This window comes from Capsicum annuum, chromosome 5, assembly GCF_002878395.1.
Source record: "Capsicum annuum cultivar UCD-10X-F1 chromosome 5, UCD10Xv1.1, whole genome shotgun sequence".
Classification (NCBI taxonomy): domain Eukaryota; kingdom Viridiplantae; phylum Streptophyta; class Magnoliopsida; order Solanales; family Solanaceae; genus Capsicum; species Capsicum annuum.
The window spans coordinates 84,873,179-84,896,496 of record NC_061115.1 but is presented as its reverse complement, the minus strand read 5'-3'; the positions used below and the strand labels follow the sequence as shown (position 1 = coordinate 84,896,496).

The following is a 23,318-nucleotide window of genomic DNA, read 5'->3' as shown; positions in this document are numbered from 1 at the left end:
AACTTCTTATTGATTTTCACCTCTATATCATCCATTCTTAGCTAAATGTTCCTAAATGAACGTACTACGGCCTCTACAATTCTTTTAACAAAGGGTTTAAAAATCTGCCCCCTATATAGCTAACTATTTTTCAAACCGTTTCTAGGGTCGAACCACCTTTTCAAAGTTCTCCTAGTTCATCTTGTATTCAGAATATTGGGGCAGGAATGATGCTGAGTCTGAAGACCCACCTGTAGGCATAAAAGCTGAACCTGCAGATGTGGTAGAAGGCACATACGTAGTCGAGGTAATGGCATACCTGAAGGAATCTCAAATGTCTAAGGAACTGGTGTCGGCTGAGTCTGATAAGCTGGGGGTCTATTGACTTTCAAATCTAACCTTGTAACATCCCTTGTCTTCTCAATATCTTGTTTATGCATTGCCCGAACCTCATTATCAATTCCACTAATTAAAGGGACATTTGCCTGCTTGCACAATTCAGTAATCAGACATGGAAATAGTAGTGCCGTAGTAGTTCTATGAGCACAGGTAAACAATTCATAGGCAATAATGTGGCCAAAATCCATAGTCAATCCTTCAATCAATGCAGCAACAATCACAACTCTGTTGATTTCAAAACGGTCATCACTACTTGTTGGCATTATCCTCAGCCTTACAATTCCACACCAGAACTTGGCCCTAATGCTTAGGGATGACTTAGATATCGTTTTGCGTGGGTTGTGTAACCACGCAAGCTCACCTTCTTCAGTCAATATTTTGGCCAGCCAAGGCCTTTGGTTGGTCTTCGTGAACAACCGATGCTCCAAATCTGGTATTGTACCCGATATCTGATATTCAGGCCTGAACAAAAACCTATTCAGTGTACGCTCTAAGATATCTATATTGACTCCCCGTACAGCAACTGTGCCTAGATTGTGTATGTCATTGAATGATGCACCTGATGGACAGTCTTTCTCCATCAACGCCAAGTAATTGGCAAAAAATTCATGAACCAAATTCAGTTGATACGATTCGAGTGGTTGACTCATCTATACCAACTCATATTCATTGAATCGGCACTCAAGTTCTGGATATTCATGCAGAGTTGTAGTCATAATCTGATATTCTTCAAAAATAGGCCTCTTGACTTCCAACCTATTATTTTTCTCAAGCCCTTTGTAGAAGTATTTCTGAGGGCCTTCAACCTACCACCTGATATCTTTCCATAGTTATGGGTCTTTGCACCGTACCAAGTTTGGGCCCTCTTGTTCTAAGATCTGTACTTGGATGGGGTTAGATATTTCAACCCGTTCCTTGCCCGAGCTCGAGGTTGAGCTGATACTGTACTACTGTCACCCTCCTCTTCAGAGTTGGAGGATGAAGAAACCACCAGGCATCTTTATAGGGTGTTGTGAGCTAGTGTATCCGAATCCTATGATGGTTCTGGCCTGGCCCTTTGGACCCTACCCCTGACTTTGGTTAGTGGTATTTTTTTTGCCATATCACCTGTAAATGATACATTTATCAGTTTACAAACTCAAACTAGAAGAAAGAAAAAATTCTAGCCAGCGACGGATAGGGTGACGATCCGTTGGGTCAGCAACGGTCCGTCGACCCCAATCATTGGGTCCAATCCATATTCTCTAGGTCTAAGAAAGGTGCAATGGTTTCAGATGACGGATCATCGGGTGTCTGACGGTCCATCACACAAGTCGTCGCTTGCAATTTTAGAACTCAAGCCTCATTTTAGCATTTTGTCGAACACCTAGCATACACTTCATTTAAAGGCTATTTTCATGGCATTTTCATCAATAATACATCACCATATTTTGCCATTTTTGGTCCAGGGGTTACTCAGACTCTCCCCAGGACAGTGTTTTCCAGGTTTTAACTTAATTCAGACCCACACAGTATCAATCAAGAGAAAAGAGAATTATTTCACCATTACAACATTCACCTATTTTCTTTGATCTTAATGTTGAATAAAGTAAAGAGTAATGAAAATATCAAAACTTGATAATAGAGTATTTGATCACTACTCTGACTTGCACACTAAACACAGAACTCAACAAATAGATCTTTGCTTTGGTGAGAAACTTTGCTTCGCTTCTGATGGAAAGGTAAAGAGAAAAGATGGAGTTTAAATAGATAGGAAAGGGACAATGAAATAATTTTAAAAGAGAATGAAAAGGTTCAGGTATGTTGAATGCATGAGAAATAAATGGTCTTAGTCACTTGAACAGTTGCGCGTCACTTAACCGCTTAAAATTATCCAATTAAAAGTTGTTGGGTGGATAAGAATAATCTATTCAACACTTTTATAAATCTGATCCGACCCACTCAATTAAGGTTAAGTGCGGTGGTTTGAACAAAGGTCCGTTGTACTTGCAATGGTACGTCGGGCGACTCATCACCCCTTTCCAGTTCACTCACTTTGTAACTCATTGGCAATGGCTGGGTCGACGATCCGTCGAGCTTGCGAAGGTCCATCGATCAATCCATCGCTACTTTTCTAGTATCTTGGTTTTTGGAATTTTTTGCGATGGTTCCCACGATGTCCCGTCGAGTTTGCGATGGTCCATCGGGTAATCCGTTGGTCTTCCTAAACTCTTTCTTCTATTTTCCTGCACTGTCATACCTGCACACTTACACAAACTCTTCAGCTTGCACAAAATAATGAAATAACTTAAACTAATGCTTTACAACACACAATGTGGGTTGCCTCCTACTGCGCCTGATTTATTATCACGGCATGACCCAGTTATCTCGATTACTCATATTTCATCGAGATAGATTTTCACAATTTTCTTCATCGAGTCTATTAGACCAATATACTATTTTACACGCTGCTCATTAACCTTGAAGACACTTCCGTGTTCATTTTCGAGTTCCACTACTCTAGATGAGTAGACTTGGTTGACTCCAAATGGGAGAAACTATTTGGATTTAAGCTTACCTGGAAAAAACTTGAGTCGGGAGTTGAAGAGGAGCACCAATTCACCTTTATAAAAATCCCGCTTTTCAATTCTACGGTCATAGTACTTCTTCATTGTTTCTCTGTAAAAGTCAGCCCTTTCATAAGCTTCAAGACGGAACTCATCCATCTCCTTCAGCTGCCCCAGTCTCATATCCACTGCCTCATTCCATTTTTGATTAAGCCACTTTAGTGCCTACAGTGCTTTACGCTCCAGTTCAATCGGCAAATGACACGCCTTGACATAAACCAATTGGTATGGTGACATGACAATTGGTGTCTTGAAATCTATTTTATATGCCCATAAGGCATCATCTAGCTTCCTAGACCAATCTTTCCTGCTAGCATTTATATTCTTGGCAAGGATAGCTTTGATTTCCCAATTAGATATTTCCACCTACCCACTGGTCTGTGGATGGTATAGGGTGGCCACCTTATGCTGCTTGACTCCATATTTTGCCAAGGCAGCTCTGAATATCTTGTTGCAAAAGTGTGATCCTCTATCGCTCATAATGGTACATGTTACCCCAAAGCGAGATAAGATATTTTTCTTTAAGAATGCAACAACCCACTTTCCTTCATTATTCGCCAGAGCCACGGCCTTGACCCATTTTGACACGTAGTCAACAACTAATATGTACTTCATCCCAAATAAACTCATGAAGGGCCTTGTGAAATTAATGCCCTAAACATCAAATAATTCTACCTCTAGTATTTTAGACATTGGCATCTCATGGTGCTTTGAGATGGACCTTTTCCTTTGAAATTTGTCACATCTCTTCATGAACTCGTAAGCATCCTTGAACAAAAAGGACCAATAGTAGCCACTCTGAAGCACTTTCCTTATTGTACGATAACCTGTATGGTGACCTCCAACTGGGGAAGCATGACTCTCTTCCAGTATACTCAACATATCTACTTCTGGGATGCACCATCTAATAATACCATCCACATATCACCAAAAAAGATATGGCTAATCCCAAAAGTAATGGGTCACATCATGGAGAAACTTTTTCTTTTAATAAAAGGAAAGATTCACTGGTATCATCCCACTCACCACATAATTTGTGAAATCAACATACGAAGGTATTTAATCCACAACAGCCAAGATTTCCTCATTTGGAAATGCATCATTGATCTCAAATTCATCTCTAACTGCTTGTTCGCTTTCCAACCTGAACAGATGATCCACAACTTGGTTTTCACAACTCTTTCTATATTTGACTTCAAAGTCAAATTCTTGAAATAGCAGCACCCATCTAATCAACCTTGGTTTGCATTCTTTTTTGCCATCAAATATCTCAAGGCTGCATGGTCAGTGTGGATTACCACCTTGGTTCCTATCAAATAAGCCCAAAACTTCTCAAAAGTATAGACTACTATAAGAAGTTCCTATTCTATGACGGTGTAGTTCTTTTGAGCTCCATTAAACACTTTTCTGGCATAATAGATTGGATGAAACAATTTGTATTTCTTTTGTCCCAGCACAGCTCCAAGGGCAACACCGCTTGCATCACATGTGATCTCAAATGGTTTTGACCAATCTGGTGCAACAACCATATGAGCATCAACCAGCTTCCCTTTAAGGCATTCAAATACCTTCAAGCAATTATTATCAAAGGAAAATTTAACTTTTTTCTCCAAAAGTTTGCAAAGGTGGTTTCCAATCTTTGAGAAGTTCTTTATAAACCTCTTATAGAAGTCAGCCTGACCAAGGAAACTATGCACCCCCTTCACTAAAATAGGAGGTGGAAGCTTCTCTATAACCTCAACTTTAGCTCGATCAACTTCAATCCCCTTTGCTGAAATTTTGTGTTCGAGAACAATTCCCTTCTTCACCATGAAGTGGCATTTCTCCCAATTAAGCACAAAATTGAACTCCTCACACCGCTAGAATCTCCTACCATAGAAAAATCATCCATAAACACATCCAAGGTGTCTTCAACCATATCTGAGAAAATAGACATCACGTACCATTGAAAGGTAGCGGGTGCATTACCCAATCCAAACGGCATTCGCTTAAATGCAAAAGTACCATATGGCCAGGTGAATGTTATTTTCTCCTGATCCTCTAGGGCTATAGAAATCTGATTGTAACCAGAATAACCATCCAAGAAACTATACCAACCTCTTTCCACCAACCAATCAAGCATCTGATCTATGAAAGACATTGAGAAGTGGTCCTTCAATGTCCATGAGTTGAGTTTTCTATAATCCATACACACCCTCCATCTAGTAACAGGCCTGTGTAGAATCAACTTTTTTTTCTCATTAGCCACCACTGTGATGCCCCCTTTCTTAAGCACGCACTGAACACGACTTACCCACTTACTAGCTGAGACGGGGTATACCACTCCTGTATCTAGCCACTTGATAATTTATTTCTTCACCATCTCTTGCATAGGTGGGTTAAGATTATGCTGATGCTCAATAGTAGGGACACAATCTTCCTCTAGCTGAATTTTATGTGTGTATACACCAGGTGGAATGCCGATAATGTCTGTAATCTTCCAACCAATAGCCCTCTAATATCTCTTAAGAACAGAGATGAGGGCTTTTACCTATTGTTCACCTAAGTCAGCCGTAATAATAACATAGAGTGTATTCCTACTGCCTAGGAGCACATACCTCTAATGACCAGGTAACTGTTTTAGCTCCAAAGTAGGAAGCTCTTCAATAGATGGCTTGGACGGTGGACTTGGACGATTTTTCAAGTCCAAATCTAGCTTCTTAGGTGCATAAGAATAAGACCCCAAGCCTGTCAGCGCACATACAATCTCCTCATAATCTTCAATACCATCTTGATCCAAATTCATTAATACAACAGCTAAAGTCTCAACCACAAACTTTTCTCCTATAGGCACTTCCTGCTCCTCCTTATAATAAACATCCACAATAGAAAAGACGCTCATGTCTTTATGCCAGTTCATGGACTGACATACATCGAATTGAACTACTTCATCATTCAACCTAAATAGTAGCTCATTTTTCCTCAAATTAATAAGAACACTTCCAGTTGTGAGAAAAGGTTGACCCAAGAATATGGGCACCTCAAAATCCACCTCGCAATCAACAATGACATTATTAGTCAGAAATATGAGACTGGCCACTTTTACTAATACGTCATATAGAATCCCCACGAGAAGCTTCACAGACCTGTCCGCCATAACTAGACTCATGTTTGTGGAAATAGGATCCCTCAAACCCAATTTCTTATACACAAATAGTGGCATTAAGTTTATACTAGATCCCAAATCACATAGAGCTTTTGCAAAATCAAGAGACCTAATAGTGCATAGAATGGTAAATGCTCCAGGGTCTTCCTTCTTCTGCACCAAAGACCTTATAGAAATAGCATCACAATAATGGATATTGTCCATCGGCTCATAACTAACTGTCCGTTTCTTCATGACAAGGTCTTTCATAAACTTTTCATACCCGGGCATCTGCTCTAATGGTTTCACTAATGGCAAATTAATTATCAACTGCTTAAGCATGGCCATAAACTTCTTTGTGTCATTGGCCTTCTTTTTCAATCGATAGGGAATTAGAGGAGGTGGTTTTGAAAGTGTAGTAACCACTACTTCAGTCTCCTTTCCCTTGCTATTCTCTATCTTGTCAACCTACTGATGGTTGGATGGTGTTTCTTAGAATCCACTGGATAACTTTTTTCATTCTGAATATCCTCTTCAATCATGTCTTCAATCACAGCTTTTCCCACAGACGGGCCTGGTAATACCTTGCCACTCCGTGTGGTAATTGCTATGCAAGAGTTATCATTTTAAGGGTTCTAAGCTGTATCACTTGGCAAGGTTCCGCTCTTTCTCTGATTCAATGCCGGTAAGAGTTAGCTTATTTTTTGCTCCAACTATTTGATAGAGGTAGAGTGTGATCTTACCAACTAACTCATGGAAGACGAATTACTTCATAGTAGTCACCCCAGAGTTGGTAGTCTTAACTCCCTTTAATAATTTCTCCATTATTTCCTCCATGAACATCTTTCTAGAGCTAGTTGCAGGATTATCTCTACTTCCAACAGGTACATATAGTCCACTCCTATCATTTTTGCTCTTCTAGTTCCCTCGATCTCTATCCTTGTAACCAACCTTGTTGTAATAGTTATGACCTTGACTTCCTTAGATATTGCCTCGAGAACCTCCTGATTATTTAGATAGTTTGCGTCTTTTTCCGAATGAGATTTAGATCTTCCCTGGGATGCAACAACTTTCACCTTCTTTATTTTTCCAAACAATAGATACTTAGTCAACAAATCCATCTGTGTCTTTAAATGTGCCATACCCTGGTCACATTCTTCCTCCTTCTTGCATTGATCTACAATCATACTACCAGACACAATAGGGATTGCTACCATAAAATCCCTAGTATACCAAACTCTACTCTGTTTGGTCATCTAATCAAGCATCTCTGAAGCCTCTGGAAAAGTAAGGTCGACAAATGACCCTCCTGCAATATTATCCATAATTGGCTTCATAATAGAGTTCAAAGCCTAATAAAGAGTTTCCATTAAAGGAATATCCATCATGTTATGGTTTGGGAAATACATCAGCTTTCTTTTAAACCTCCCCAGGTCTCATGAAGAGCTTCAGTGGGAAGCTATCAAAAGTTATTGATTTCATCCCTCAATTGTACTCTTCTGGAAGGTGGAAAGAACCTTTCTAGCAAAGCTTCTTTCAACTGCCCCCAGTTAGTTATAGAGTTGGGAGTCAGTTCATTTATCCATAGTGTCACTTCCCCACATAGAGACAATGGAGACAAACGCAAGTGGATAGCATTCTGACCCACTTCTGGATTATCAAAAGACTTGCAAATGGTGAAAAAGTTCACCAAATGCATGTTTGGATCATCTCCGGGAAGACCACCAAAAAACCCCTTAAGATGAAGAAGTTATATTATCGTACTGGTAATATTAAACTTTGCTTCTGATGGTAAAGATGGAGGAATGATAGCTCCAGTTAAACCTACTCCATCCATTCTATCTTCATCGTCGTTCAAATCAAACTATACTGTTTGACGTTTTTGCCTTGTCCTAAAGGGGTGATTCCTATTTATATTCTGATTCACTGGTACAACCACATTCTCTGCACACCTTGGTTTAACATGATCTAACAAGTCATCATCCCCCAAATCATCATCATAAGGATTAGGATGACGTGCCTGCTGACCGTCATTCTACTGGTTTAGTTGAGCTCTAACCAGAGCGGCTAAACTTTCAGCATCTTGGGGGTCTGCCATTCTGCCAATTAACTGTGGTTTCGAATGTATTGGTAAAAATAGTGCACCCAATCTCCTTGTACTTAGCGTACATAATAACTCCCCTAAATAAAATAAAACAAAAAACAAAAGTAAAATTTAATAAACTTGACCAAAGGTGAATAAACAAACACAAACTTAACTGACAACCGTATTCCCCAGAAACAGCACCAAAATTTGATACTCCCAAATTACAACTTTCTTGCAACAGTGTAAGCGATCGTTGTCAAATATAGGACCCAATTGGGTTGGGTATCAAATCCCACAGGGAATACTGTGTTCACTAAGTATTATGACTGTTATTAAATTGTTGATCTAAGGTTCCAAAGTAAAAAAAGGGGTTTTGATGTGTTAATAATGATCTTTGATTCTTGTATCACTAATAATGATCTTTGATTCTTGTATCACATAGCGGTCTAACTAATGAGAGTTAATACAAATATAATTTCAATGAAAATGAGTTAACTAGAGTTATGCTCACCAAGATTTTCAAACTGTTAGGGTTGTGAACTTGTGCTTGAATTTTAACTTATAATTTCATTTGCAAGAAGTATTGAATTCTAAGAATTACCCACTTGTTTCTACACTTAATGGGTATTTTACCCTTTTCTTCTTTCAAACTTGAAGGATTCATGTATCATTCAATAAAACTCTCATGAGGGTTCATCCCATTAGGGAATGAACCTTTGATCCAAGGGGTAAACCTATGGATTTCATGTGAATTACCTCTTTTTCCAACATCCACTTTCTTATCAGACAAATGGTGTTCATGGGCTCACTTCTCAAGTTTGCAACCAAGAGATGTCATTACAATGAAGAGAGATTCATGCAATTTATATAGATTTTAGAAATCAAATGGATTCACAACCCCTAACAGCTCTCTACATTAAGGCTCCCATAACCCTAGTTATGAGAGTTTAGCTACTCATCTCCATATAAGATATCAAAGATATATTGATGTTCATAAATAACTTCAAGAGAGTACTTACAAAAGTTACAATATTGTTCTTCTCAACTTTCAATGGAAAAAATAGAGAATAATGATTAGATCTAAATTTCTAGCTTCAAATATCAATGAAAATTGTTACACATCTCTCAATAAAGAAGAAAGTATGAAACTACTATCAAAAGATATGGAATAAAACCTAATACTTAGTATTTATATGATTCCAGAACTGGGGTTATAAAATTTAAATTCGGAGTTGCCACTTCATGTTCAACGGGTCGAGCGACGGTTCGTCACTAGGGCGATGGTCCATCACCTAGACTATCACTGGAGCTTCAGTGATTCCATGTTCTATTTTTAGGTGATGGTTCAAGCTACGGTTCGTCGCAAGGTTGACGTTGGCTGGACCATCGCAGGACTTTTAGTGATTCTACATTCTATTTTAGGGCAACGGTTCATCACAAAGTTGATGGTGCATCGTAGGGATTGTCGTAGGACTTCCAGTGATTCTGCATTCTATTTTGGGGTGATAGTTTAGGCCGATGGTTCATCGCAAGGTCGACGGTCCGTCGTCGAAGCCGTCGCTTGTCATTTTTTCATTGTTTTGCCCAGTTTATCCAAGTTATTATTTACGCTCAGTTCTTATCCTGAAAACACTAAAGTACAATGTTAAATACAACAATAGTTGCTTGAAAACAGACAATTATCATAAGGAAAAGGCCTAAAATGCTCCGTTAAAAGCTGAAACATCAGGCCCTCGTTTAGGTCATGACAAAAACACACAACTATGAATCAACGCATCAAAAAAATTCAATGATACCTATATTTCCCATATCTCGATCAAATTGACCCCGAATGAGTTATAAAAAAAAAGTATAAGACTAGAATTTTTGCCAAAAAATATATTTCCCTTGATTAAAGGAATAATAAAAGAAAACCAAAGGGAAAACAGGTTGGAATTGGGGTCTAAATGAAACAACTCCTAATTTTAGGCCTTATGAGCCAAAATCCCCAAATTCCTCCTTTGAATTCAAATTTTAAAAGAATTTAAATGAAAAGAATCAAAGAAAAATAATTAAAATAGAATGTTTGGAGCTTACCCAAGCTAAAAATGGAAGAAATTGCCCAAAAAGTTGAATCCCCAAGATCCAAGTGTCATAAATGGTGAAAATTACATAAATGGGGGATATAATCCACCTAGGTATCGCTTGAGTGATCGCCAGGTCGCTTAAGAGACATTCACTTAAGCAAGCTTGGTGTTTCTTAGGCGACACTTTGGTTGTCAAGTCAAGTCTCGTAAGTGACCAAAGTTTTACTTAAACGGTGAACAACATGAGTGGTGTACCAGATGGAGACTTGGAGAATTCCAAGTCTCTGCGGACCCCTCAAAATTCATGTAGAAACCTTAGAACACAAATGAACTATACTATTAGGTTAAATTCGATGATTCTAACTCAAATCACACTTTTGAAAAAAATGTTGTTTTCACAAAGTTGACCCCCAAAATTCAATTTCACAATTTTCAGAATCGAGGGTTGAAATGAGATATAAAAATCTTGAAAATACACCAACCATGCTACTAACCTAAAATTAATGTTTTAAATATATTGACGTAGTTTGTTTTTCCATTCAATGTATAGATCAATAAATGTTGACCAAAGTTAACTAACTAGTCTTTTTAACCATCAAAAGTCATAATCTTGTACAAATTACATAGAAATACATTGAGAACTATGCCAATTATCTTCACACTCTAGATATACCACAATACAACCACGAAGAGGGATAAAATGGTCAAATCACACAGAAATAGATAATTCACATAAATCACCAAAAATGAGGTCATTATAATTTATAACAAAGCTCATTTGTGATGTGCTATAATTTCATGGAACTTTCGATGCTTAAAACTACAAAAATATGCAGTTATTTGGGATTTTTTTTCTAGATATGATGTATTTTGTATTCTATTTTTCAAGAAACTAGGTTTGGAAGCTAAACAAGAGAAAAAAAGTGATCGTTGAAGTTTTGGATAGCTTTGGACCACCTACGTAGCACCTACGGATCGCAGGTGCTACCTATTGGCGTAGGTGTCATAAAAAGTGTTAGAAGATTGAAATACAAAGATTTAAAAGCTAAAAAATCAAAGTTTGCTACCTATGATGGGCTCCTACGGTTCATAGGTGCAGTACAAAGTACAGAAGGTTGAAGTTTCAGAGTCCTCTAGGAGTTTTGGGAGTATGACACCTATATGGGGCCACCTATGGCCCGTAGCTGCCACTTACGACCCATAAGTGGCCACCAACTCTAGTTTTCTCTTTTTTTTGGGTTGGTTTCCTAGGGTTTCCATGTATTCTATAAATACCCTTTTGATATTTTTAGTCAGTTTACACATTATTATCATTCACAAACATATATTTTAATTTCAAGATTCAATTTTGATCTTGGGATTGTGTTCTTAGATTTTAGTTTATTATTCAAGTTGAGACTTTGTGTTTTCATCGTAAATTATTGTAAGATTGATTTAATGCTTTCAATTATGAATTCCATTGATTGTTTCACAATAATGACTGACTAAATCCCTTAGCTAATGTTTTGGGAACCCTGGCTGAATAACAAAGTATGGAAAGTGAAATTTTGTTCCCAACTAATATTCTTGCATGTATTGTGATCAACTTTAGTTTCATAGATTTCGTCATAGTTTTAAATGTTAAGAACCTACCTATATTCACTACTTACTTCACAAGAGAGGTAGAGATTAGGAAAAGATAATCACAACAGTAATTTAAATTTAATTATCAATATAGGCTAATCATATTCATCTCCTTAGGCTAATTATATTTATCTAAATAACTCGAGACTCAAAATAAAACACCTTGGCTTTGAACCCTTATAAAATTTCCTAAAATTGAGTTTCTGGACAACGTACGGTTTGAGCATATATGTCGTATGATAAGATACAATTTAATACCCTATTTTTCAAATGATGGTCATCATGGTTAGGTTGCATTCTATCTAAGTTCAGGTTAGGCATCATACTTCTCATATATTAGGGTATGAGGTGTATGTTTCCAAGTCGTATCATGCCTTAAGCTTGACCTAGTGGATTCTGTCTAGTGTATGATTTGTAGGATACTTATTGTATAATAGGATATGAGTTACCCATGTGTGGTCATATGTTGGTAAGTTTGGGGGATCAAGGTGAGGCCTATGGTACAAGATAATGGTACCACTCATAACCTAGGGTACGGTCTAGAGGAGGGGTCGTACCCTCCTGCGAGCAATTCTCAACTTTTAAGGTGAGGGTATTCCAGGTATTTCCCACCACAAAACCCTTAAGTCCCCATGCCTTAAATAATTTTGAGGCCTCTCATAACTCATATTGGAAAGATTAAACACTCCAAAGGTACTCTCTAACTCTCTCTTTAAGATTGGAGGTTAGGTTTTTAAAGAGGTGTTTATCTAGGGGTTAAAGGGGTCAAGTTCCTTTCATGAATCATCTTGTTTAAGGCATGTGACTCTTTCCTCATTATTAATTCTCAAATATCATGTGTTTTGAAGTATGATTCTCATTCCTAAATGGTGGTTGTGAAAACCAAAGTTGGTTGTGAAAACCAAAGTTGAGGGTTTTGTTGCATATGATTGAGTGTTGTTTACTCTTGGTTTAACTTGTGTTTATACATATTTTTGGTGATGGTTTGCACATTTGGGTGATTGTTGATTTTGGTTTAATAAATGGGTCATGTGTATCCCTAATCTTGATGGTTTTCACTTGGGTTTTGGTCATGGTAAAGGTATGCCCTCAAGGTGTTTGTGAAAATGTCTATGGTCATACTAAAGGTATGCCCTCATGGTGTTTGTGAAAATGTCTAAGAGAAATAACTAGTCATATGTTAATGATGTTTTGAATTAAAGAAATGGATTAATGAGTACGGATGGTTGGTGAACGGTTTTGTAAAACCTTGTTGACCATGTAATGAGTTGATTGGTAACCTTGGTGCTTTGATTGGTTGAAAAGGATTTGAGTCCCTAGACATGAAATTGAATTGTGTTTTGAACTAAAGCTTGGCATGGGAATGCTAATGAAAAATGAATTGTTTTGAAAGGGTTTTGATGACCATAAATTGATTTAGTTATGATTTGAACTAAGTCATTGGCTGGTTAAAGTAAATGGTTGACAAATGGCTTCATGAAGACCTTGTGGTCATATATGGTGTTGAATTGTGACCTTGGTGGTTTAAATTGGCTAAATGGGTTAGAGTCCCTAAGTGTTGAATTGAATGGATATCACTACATAGACTAAGGGTTAGAGTCCCAAGGTCTATTAAAAAGGGCCAAAATGGCTTGAGGTTAGAGTTTACTTGCTTAATATGACCGGCAGGTCCAAAGGGTCAAAATTGCTTAAGGTTAGGGTCCACTTCCTTAATATGGATGGGACATTCAAATTTTCTAAACTAAATGAGTGAAAGGTTAGAGTCCTCTATTTTATGTTTCATGATCACGTGCTTCAAAATGCATGCTAAGCCTTGTCCCCTTTCCTGACACTATATGTATATATGTATATACATTTGATTGAATATCATGTTTTAACTTGGTTGAATGAGGGCACTATTTTATCCTTATTCCCGAGTTACATGCTAGCTCTCTAATTGCTAACCATCTACGGACATTGTATCCCCATGCAATACAATGGCCGGAGCTTCTTCTTCTTTTCCTGTATAGTGACTAGGTGTTCGAGCGGTTCATGTGTTGACATTGAAGTGGTGAGGTTCCATGCTTCGAAAGGAATACATTTCGTGGTCTTTCTACCTTATGTCATACACTTGTATTAGACATGGTTTTGGCTATTGTCTGGGGCATATCCTGACATATTATTGACTTTGAATTTGTAGAGGCTTTGTGGATGACTGTGGACTTGGGTATGTTGGTTTAGTATGTTGACATTAATGGATTGATTATATACTTATTAAGTTATGATCAATAGTCTTGTTTCCACTATCTTATTATATATTTGGAGTTTATTTGACTCTTGTGGATTGATATAATGGTTAGGTTGGGTTAACGGGGCAATCTCTAATCCTTGTTGGGCTCGAGATGTCCATTATGATAAGGCCATGGTTCGGGCCGTTTCACGAAACATAATATAATCTGAGATCTAGGATAAGGGTTAGTAAGACGACACTCTAAGACTCAAAAGGTAAAGAGTGAAATTCAGTAAGGCATTTCAGAAGACGGATATTGACACATAACTTATTAGATTTTGCATGCAAGATCTTGGGATGGTTCAATGGAGCACGATAAACCTACTGAGTTAGAAATCCAGGGGGAACACAATCCTAGTGTTTGTTTCATATTATTTACAACTAAAAGCATTCGAGTTTTGTTACAACTTACTGTTCAAAGCAAAAACCCCATTTACTTTCTACACTGTCGGTGGATTCAGCAAGTTTGAGACATAGTTCCATGTATTCCCTGTGGTTTTGACCCCAAACTAGTTTGATTACTATATTTTGACAGCGGTCGCTTTATCCTATAAGAAGGTGTAGTTTGGGCATTCATCAATTTGTACCTGCTGGCTTGCAGCTGCTGCCCTTCTTTTGAAACTTTCCACTCCTCTTCATGGACCTAATGAACTTTCTAGCTAAGTAGGCAACATCTTCATCTTCCTCACTAGACTAAGATTTTGAGTCCTTTAGACCCAAAGATTTTTCCTTTTTAGGCTTTTTCTTTTCTTAGTCCTACTGCTTCTTCAGTTCATAGATCTTCAAGTTACTAATTAACTCATTTATGGTAAGAGTTTTTAGATCTATAACTTCAAAAATGGCATTAAACTTACTCTCTCATGACTATAGAAAAACTCCTTGTATCTTTCTCACCTGTTTTCTGGGTGGAATAACTTCACCAAAATAGAGTAATTTATTGGTGATAGAGGTAAATATAGTGTGCATTTCCTGAATGGTTTCACTTTCCTTCATAGTGAAGGCTTCATACTGTGTAGTCAACATATCTACCTTAGATTCTTTAACCTGACTAGTTCCCTCATGAGCAGTCCATAGACAGTTTGAAATCTCCTTCTCACTCTCACAAGCAGAAATATAATTGTACTCATCAGGTCCTATGATACACACCAAGAACTTTTTAGCCTTGAGATTATTTCCAATCTTTTTGTTATCCTCCTCATTGTATTCCCTTCGAGTTTTAGCAACCAGCCTAGTGATTTGTCCTTCCTTAATTTCTCTCTCAGAAACATGAAGCCCATCAAGGATCATATCCCATAGCTCACTGTCTTTAGCCATGATAAAATTGTGCATTCTTGTCTGCCATCAACCATAGTATTGGACATTAAATCGAGGTGGTCTAGTGGTTTACTGTCCTTCCTCCAAATTTTATGGTGCAACCATAATCAAGGATCCACTCTAAGTGTGAACAATTTAGAATGCACCATTCTGATACCAATTGTTGAATCGTAAGAGTTCATCACCACTAAGGGGACCTAGTCTTTAATAAGAAATAAGCAACAATAAAATGAGAACACAAATTAAATGCTAAAAGTAAATAGACGTACACGATTTTTATATGGAAACCTCCTTGCTTTATCAAGAGAGGAAAATCATGACCTGTCCTCACAGGTTTTCTCAAGATCTACTATAATCAATCAACTCTGACTACAGACTTCGACCAAATTTAACTCTAAATCCTAAGTCTTATAATACCTCTGTTACAAACCTACTACATACAATTTTGTCTCACCTTTAACTCAGTTGACTAACTCTGGCCAACCAACCTTAGGTAACTCTACCTAACCAAGATCAAGAAAATAAGGAGAACTTTACTCACAATACTGGAGTAAATTATTTTCTAGAACATGACTCAATAAAAGAAAATTTAAAGAATCATGGAATTCTATGAACTTGAGGCTAAGGGTTTTTGCTGCCTTCACAAAAATATCAGATGCAATAACTACTTCTAAAATTTGATTTCTTTTTCTTATATAAAAGTGTGAGAATATCGAATGGGATTTTATTGGTCCAAGTGTTGATTTATTGTACACTATGCACCTGCACATTTGTTCTGCTACAGGACAAAACTATGCAGAGTGCGGCAGTGTACAACTGTCCTACAACACAACATATACCAGACCTAGTCCTTACATATTTCATAGTCATAATCAAAACATAGAACAACATATATTTAATGACACGTCAACATTAAGTGTTTAATAGGTGTAATTTGACTTAAGCTTAAGTATTCAATAGGAAGATGAATTAATTGAGGTGTCAACATGGAAAACCCAACAAGTTCAAGTGTATACATATGTATTTATCCTTTTGAGAAATATTATACCATCTTCACTAGTGAGAATGAATTTTATTAGAATGACAACTTGGTAACTGATATTAACCATGCTATTTGCTGCAAAGTTTGCGGAATGTGAGGATTACAAAAGAATTGGTTTATTATATACCATATTAAACTTTGAAAGCCATGAAACTCTGATCATTCTCTAATATATTTTGTAGCAAAATTACAATTTTACATATTTTCAACATACATTAATATCCTCAACAAAATTTGCATTCAAGGACCATGGTTGTATTTCATCATGTGATCTTAAAAGACATATAATTAACTTTTAAATCTTCTACCTTCCTTCTGCCAAGCCGATCATTGAGGAGAGATGTAAAGAGAATGAAGTTGGATTTATTTGTTGATTAGAGTTACTATAAATATATAAAGATACAATAAAAAAAAGAAAAAAGAATAAAATTTGGTGGTGTGGTGGCATGCCACGTGGCGTCCACCTTACCCAAATGTTAGGACATATGGAATTCTAAATTGTTCTTGTGGAAAATTGTTAAAAGTAAGGTGTGTTTGTTAACTTTGATAACAATAGGAGTGTATTTAACACCATAGTATGACATCGGGGTAAATTTCGCTATTAAACAAAAGTAGAACTGTAAATTTGACCTTTTTCCTTTGATTTTAAGCTGAATTCACATCTTTATGCAATAAAAGAAATATCTCTCAAAATTGAATTCTTCCTGATTTTTAGATTGTGGCTTTTATTGATTTCTTGGTCTACATTAAATATCCATATAATACAGATTTGACATTTGCCACAACTGAGTGAGAAAACCTTAAATGATATGACTGACTTTTTTAATTGATGTCTATTTTTTATTTCTTAAAGAACCCTTAAAGTAATTCAGATTTGGATTTTGTTTGCTTCAGTGTTGTTTAGTGGGAAGAAGAGAGGGATTAAGAAAACATATACAAAATATGAGTTTTAGTATTCATTTTTATGCCAAAAAGGTGGAGAAGATGATGGTAGATTTGACAAACAAATGAAGAAGAATAAGAATATCAAAAGAAAGAAACTTAACTTTAGAGCAATTTTGAATCGAAAAATCCAAGTTCTTTTTAAAGAAGTTTAAGCTTGGGAAAATGGTGAAAGACAATGGCTTAAGAAAACCATTGTTTTATTTTAAATTTCAATGGAGAAGATGATCCTCAAGGTTGGGTTGGTGGGGGGGGGGGGGTTAGAAAGAAATAGTTTGTTCTTTTCTTTTTACTTAAAATATCATGTGTAATTATTTAATTCATTGTTTTGTCACATCAAGGCAATGTATTACACTCTCCTTATTATTTTGTTGATTGTTAAAATGTGTTTAAATGAAACAACAGGTCTTATTTGAGGTATTTAAAAGGTAAATTCCTGAAATAGCTAACATTTAGGCAATACATATGCACCAAAGCTAAAGTTTGCCTAATTACAAGACATAACTAGACTTTAATATCCAAATATACAAAATAGAGATAAAATATATAAATAAAAATTCATTTTAGAGATTTTTGTATGAGCCCCGAAATTTGCTTTGTAAAAAAATACAAACGTATATGATCCCTAAAATTAGAGAGCAACCGAAAATTAGAGATTTGTTTGCGAGCATTGAAATATATAAACATACAAATACAAATGAAATATTTATTTAACTATTCAATTTAAATCATAACTGCAAATGATAATTATTTTAAACATTAGTTATGTCTGATAATTATGACTTGATATTTTCCGCCCCACGTAATTTTTTCTATTGGGCATTAAAATCTACAAGGTCTACTTGAAGTTTAAAAGTGAAAGTTGGTGCCAACATAAAGGGGCCACCGATGCTATCTGCCTAAAATTATGTCATGATTCGATTTCTCGAGTCACGATGACACATACTTTAATCTACGAGGCTAAAATTATAGCGAAAATGCAAGTAATGACTAACAGGAGAAGGATAAGAATATATATATATATATACATATATACACACTCACACACACGAAACACATACATACATATATACATACATATGTAAGCATGCTATACAAATGGGGATGAGGACAAAATGCCAAAATAAATCTCCCAAGACCTGATAAGGTCAGTAAATAAGAGTACTAGAAAATATAAAAATGTACACCATAGAATGAATCTCCCAAGACCTGATAAAGTCAGTACATAAGAGTACTAGAAAATATAAAAATACACACCATAGTCTGAGAATATATAAAATAAAACTATCAAGACAACATGAGAAAGAGAATCAACTTTGAACTCTGAAATCTCACCCAAACTCTGATCAACAACATAATTCAAGGATGTCGTCAACAACGGTGACTCATAATTGAATCTTTATTAGGAAAAGATGCAAAAGTGGAGTACGAGTACTAAATTCAGGGACACTCAGTAGGCATCATAGGTAGATCGAGCTAAATTATAGTAAAATAGGAACAAAGTGTGTGTAAGTGAACTAAAGTCAATAATGAAACAGAGATAATAGGCTATGCTAGGAAATTTAATTAACCCAAAAGCTATTTACTCAAAATCGAAAATAAAAGCCCAACTGTAACCTACTGGACCTTCATAATCCTAGAAAGCATACACAAGAAGAAATGTAAACCCGACTGAGCCCCCATAAGCACGGTGAGCATAAGCAAGATTAATATTTCAATAAGAACAAGATAGAATGATAAAGAAAGTAAAGTAAGTCAAATGTGTGATATATGTACCTTATACTTCTTTTCCAATCATAACCACAAATCTTATCTATCTCTACTGGATATCAATAATAGAAAAGGTAATAAATACCAAACTCGAACTGAAACTAGTAAATAATATCATGATAGTAAATATCAGATTCAAACTAGAACTGATAAAAAATAACAATAGAGTAAATTCCAAACTCAAACCAGAATTAATAAATACTATCAATAGAGAAAATACTAGACTCGAACTAAAAATAATAAGTGAGAACAACATGCCAAGTGCTGGACTCGAATTAAAACTACCAAGTAAACCAAATGTAGTGATATCCCAGAATTAGAGTCCCTCTCAAACCTGTTAAACCATAAATTCCCATTTTAAGGGGCCAAATACTTTAAAAAGAAGTGGGTTTCAATTATTATGTTAGAAAGCACTATTTAAGGTCATATACCATCCTATACAGGATAATAAAGCTAACTACGCTTATGGTAATGACTATGCAAACTCGAAACCCAAGTAATGTCCTAAACAAGCAATTAGGTGATTATTGAGCTTAAATGACCATTATTCTAATTATCAAATCATGTCAAGGGCGGTAGGTCCCACCACAAGTCCCAAAAATCATCCTAAATCAAGCGCCTACCCAAACCTAAACTAAGTCTTCTCAGTCCCTTTCCAAGGAACTAATTAAGCTAAATCAAATCCTAAGGGTAAGTAATAGGCTAATTCAAAGGAAAACATGGCTAAAATCTACCCAAGAAGGCCCTTGACCGACTAAATTCAGTGGAAATACACTAAACAAGAATTTGACCTATAAGAAATCACTCATAGATAACACAATGTCACACTAATAGTGTAATAAAGCAAAGTCTAGGAAGAGACTATGCTTAGCCTACCTGGACACCATCGAAAGCACACGAGAACCTCTAAAATGGGGCTTTTCTCTTTCGAGAAGCCTTCAAATATTTCCATACTATAAAAATAATATTCTAAATATCAAGGAAAGAATATCGATATCCATATTACAAAATTATGTCCAGGTCACAAATTAAGCTAAAAATACCTGCAAAGTCCGCTTGCAAAATTTTAAATTTAAAACCATCACAATATCTCTCACAACTAAATGATCATTTGTCCCCAAAATTGAGCTTAATCTGAGCTCCACAACAAACCTAATATACATCAGAAAAATAAGAACTATTCAGAGAATTAGATGAAAAACTAACTAGAAACTTACAAAATAAAAAGCAAGGAAATGATCTCAACGCAAACCTAGCTCCAATTATCAATTCCCACACTGTTTCCAGGCTCCCGCGTCTCTCAATGGTAATTTATGAACTTATATTAAATGAAGGAAAGTGTTTATATACTTCAAGAGGTTTTCTCAGCGCTATTGTGAGGTTCCTTGGTCGTGATTATTGGACCCTACTAACCGGACCATCACGATCACGGTGTCCTATCCATGTAATCACGATGAACAAGATGGTTCGATCCCACAACCCTTCTTTATCACAATCGCAAGCCTCAGTATCATGGTCGCTATGACTAAGGCCTACAAATCCTCATGATCACCACTACAAGAAATTTTTTTTATAGCGGACCACTTCTTAACAAAGAGACATGAATCTAGTTGTTATAAGTATATTTATTAAGGACAATTTTTATTTTGGTCTTAAAGTCAATTTTTAGTACAACAAATAGCAAAGGGGTAGTCTTTGGTTATTTTGAAAGGATAAAATCCAGTTGTTAAAATCTAATTAGAAAAAAGAGTGCAGCTATATTTTCCCTCTATCCCCTTAATTCCCCTTAACTGCATAGTCTTCAAATTCTCCCAACTGTTGGCCACTTTCCCTATATCTTTCCTTTGTTCAAAGCAAAGAGTTAACTCTCTGAGGAGTAATGGCGGACTATGACATATGTTGATAGCAGTGAAGTTATTGGTGTTTTATATTTGAACCTATTATTCAAGCTTTTCGTCCATGAAAGTTTGATTTGTGTTTGGAACATGTAATTTAGCGGTACCTCTATTTTTGAAAAACTATAATTAACTTTGGCCTTATCACTATCGTCCTCTAGGCGATTGCCAACCATGTTTACACTGGCAACTAATTAGTCCTTCACTTGTTTCAAGTTGTAACAAAATCACTTCATATCTTAATTACAGAAGAGTAACAATTAGGAATCTAACATTTTATGAATGAGGTAACACACTTAATCATTCATGTGTCCCTACATAATATTTTTTCTTTCCATTGTTTCTAGAGTCTCTTTAATTATCTATTTTTTTTTTAATTTCCTAGGATATGCAATTCATCAGATGTGATGTGCACAAATATAGATTAATTTTACATTAACAAACTACAATCTAGTGATTTTTTCATGTAGGGGTATCAAATTTCTATTTTAGAAGTCTTATTTTATAAAATGAAAAACATGGATTATGTACCTAATTTGCCATCCCCCGCGCTTAAGCGTTATAGTTGTTCAAGTCAAAAGAATGGATGGGAATGTGCCCTTGAAACTGTATTTATACTGTAAGAAATTCCAAGAAAGTTATATGCTACTCATTATGTATGATATTTATCTAAACAAGCTACGAGTTTCTTTTTAAGTAAACTTGAGTCCCTTTTTATCTCTCTGATCTTTCTCAGAAATTTTGCTGATAGAGATAGTCGTGAGTGTTGTTTTCCAGGTTTGGTAAAATTTTTTATCTTTTCAATTATAATTTCAAACGCATGTTCAAATTAACATATGAACAATTAAAATGAAGTTTAAACTCTTTAGTTACAACTTTGAACTTTTAACAATATGTTTAACCCAAGTTATGAACAAACAAAAATGAAGTTCAAACTATTTTCTTGAAAATAGAAAAATTCAAATGTTAAGAATTTCAACACAAGTTCAACCAACTTATTAACTATCAAAATAAAGTTTCAAGAACTTCAAATACAAGTTCAAAACAGTTGAAGAACTACCAATAAGAAGTTTAAACTATTTTATAAAAAATAGTAAAACAAAATTTAAGAAGCAAAGATGAAACAGAAGATTCAATTCCACCGAATTCACGGTGTGTCCCTAAAGAAATTATTCCCCTCAAGTATCTGAGGCTAAGAAATATATCCTCCCAAGATAAAATGAATCACTTTGACAAAATAGCGGTACCTCAAATTCTGTCGAACCGTGAACGCACTCAACAAAAACAAATCACACTAGAATTTTTCAAGAAAGGGAAGTACTTTTTGTTCCAAATTTCATGTCTACACCTGAGAAAAATTCAGATATTTATATCCATCAAGATATTGCTTCATGAAGAGAAACAATGGTTCAGAAAGGTGCACCCCTTCATAAAGATGCAACTCTTTAGAAAAGGTGTAACTTTACTTTTCGAAAAAGTCATAACCTATTGAAAAGATCATAACCATCCAAACCAAAATGGTGCCTATTCAATTTGCATCCTTTCTCTTGGTGTCTTTTTGAAAAAACACCAATTTATTTTTCAGTCATACCTCTTAAAAATCCAATAATCCTTCACATGAATAGGAAATGACTATTTTTATGAGATTTATGGTCAAGTGTGTGATTTACATGCAAAGACTAGTTGCATTTGGATAAGTGAGTTTCTCTTTGAACTTTTCGTAGCATTAGATACATTAGGTCAATCGATAGCTATGATATATTTGAACCTCCGAACTTTAATGTACACCTACGCAACATAAGTAATACGATCATCCTTTTATCTTTTATGGTTCTCAAAGTTTTGTTCATTTCAAAGATGAACATATTTTGGTTTTATGAGAGCTTTGAGAAAAGGCCTTTACTATCATTCTCTTTGAAGCGACTTTCACTTTACCCTCACATAGGTGATTCCTAAATGTTTAATCCTATAGTTAATTATTTGGTCAAATTTGTCAAACTTTGAGATTATCAAAAATCTTCAAACCATAAACCTTATCCTTGTTTCCTGAAAATTATCTTCATCATGAGAATGAGTTGAGAATATTGATAATGTTGAATTATCAATCACAACTTTATTTGATCTCCTTGAAACTAGCTTTTGTATCTCCAGTCTGCTAGGTAGAGTTACCAACATGATGACTTGTCTTAGGTCATAAATCCAC

The 23,318-nt window shown here is 35.7% G+C and overlaps 2 protein-coding genes across 2 annotated transcripts; both read right to left on the bottom strand.

The window, feature by feature from the left end:
* Positions 1-2,483: 2,483 nt before the first annotated feature.
* Positions 2,484-5,124, bottom strand: LOC124898517. The gene is made up of 4 exons (XM_047412156.1): positions 4,928-5,124; positions 4,056-4,128; positions 2,936-3,149; positions 2,484-2,617 (listed from the first exon to the last, which is right to left on the bottom strand). The coding sequence occupies exons 1-4, from the start codon at positions 5,122-5,124 to the stop codon at positions 2,484-2,486; spliced, it is 618 nt and encodes a 205-aa protein (XP_047268112.1).
* A 459-nt stretch (positions 5,125-5,583) lies between these two features.
* Positions 5,584-15,466, bottom strand: LOC107852078. Its single transcript, XM_047412155.1, has 2 exons — positions 15,047-15,466; positions 5,584-6,576 (listed from the first exon to the last, which is right to left on the bottom strand). Exons 1-2 carry the CDS (start codon positions 15,464-15,466, stop codon positions 5,584-5,586), a joined length of 1,413 nt encoding a protein of 470 aa, XP_047268111.1.
* Positions 15,467-23,318: the final 7,852 nt, after the last annotated feature.

Bases quoted from the DNA above. Each gene is read 5' to 3' on its own strand.
- LOC107852078 (XM_047412155.1), bottom strand. From the start codon at position 15,466: ATGGCTAAAGACAGTGAGCTATGGGATATGATCCTTGATGGGCTTCAT. The intron at 6,577-15,046 runs GTGAGAAAGATA...AACCATCAGTAG, and splicing joins TTATTCCACCCAGAAAACAG to GTTGACAAGATAGAGAATAG.
- LOC124898517 (XM_047412156.1), bottom strand. From the start codon at position 5,124: ATGTCTTTCATAGATCAGATGCTTGATTGGTTGGTGGAAAGAGGTTGG. The intron at 3,150-4,055 runs GTTGTGGATTAA...AAAGCACTGTAG, and splicing joins CAAATGAGGAAATCTTGGCT to GCACTAAAGTGGCTTAATCA. The intron at 2,618-2,935 runs GTAAGCTTAAAT...GTAAGTGTGCAG, and splicing joins CCGACTCAAGTTTTTTCCAG to GTATGACAGTGCAGGAAAAT.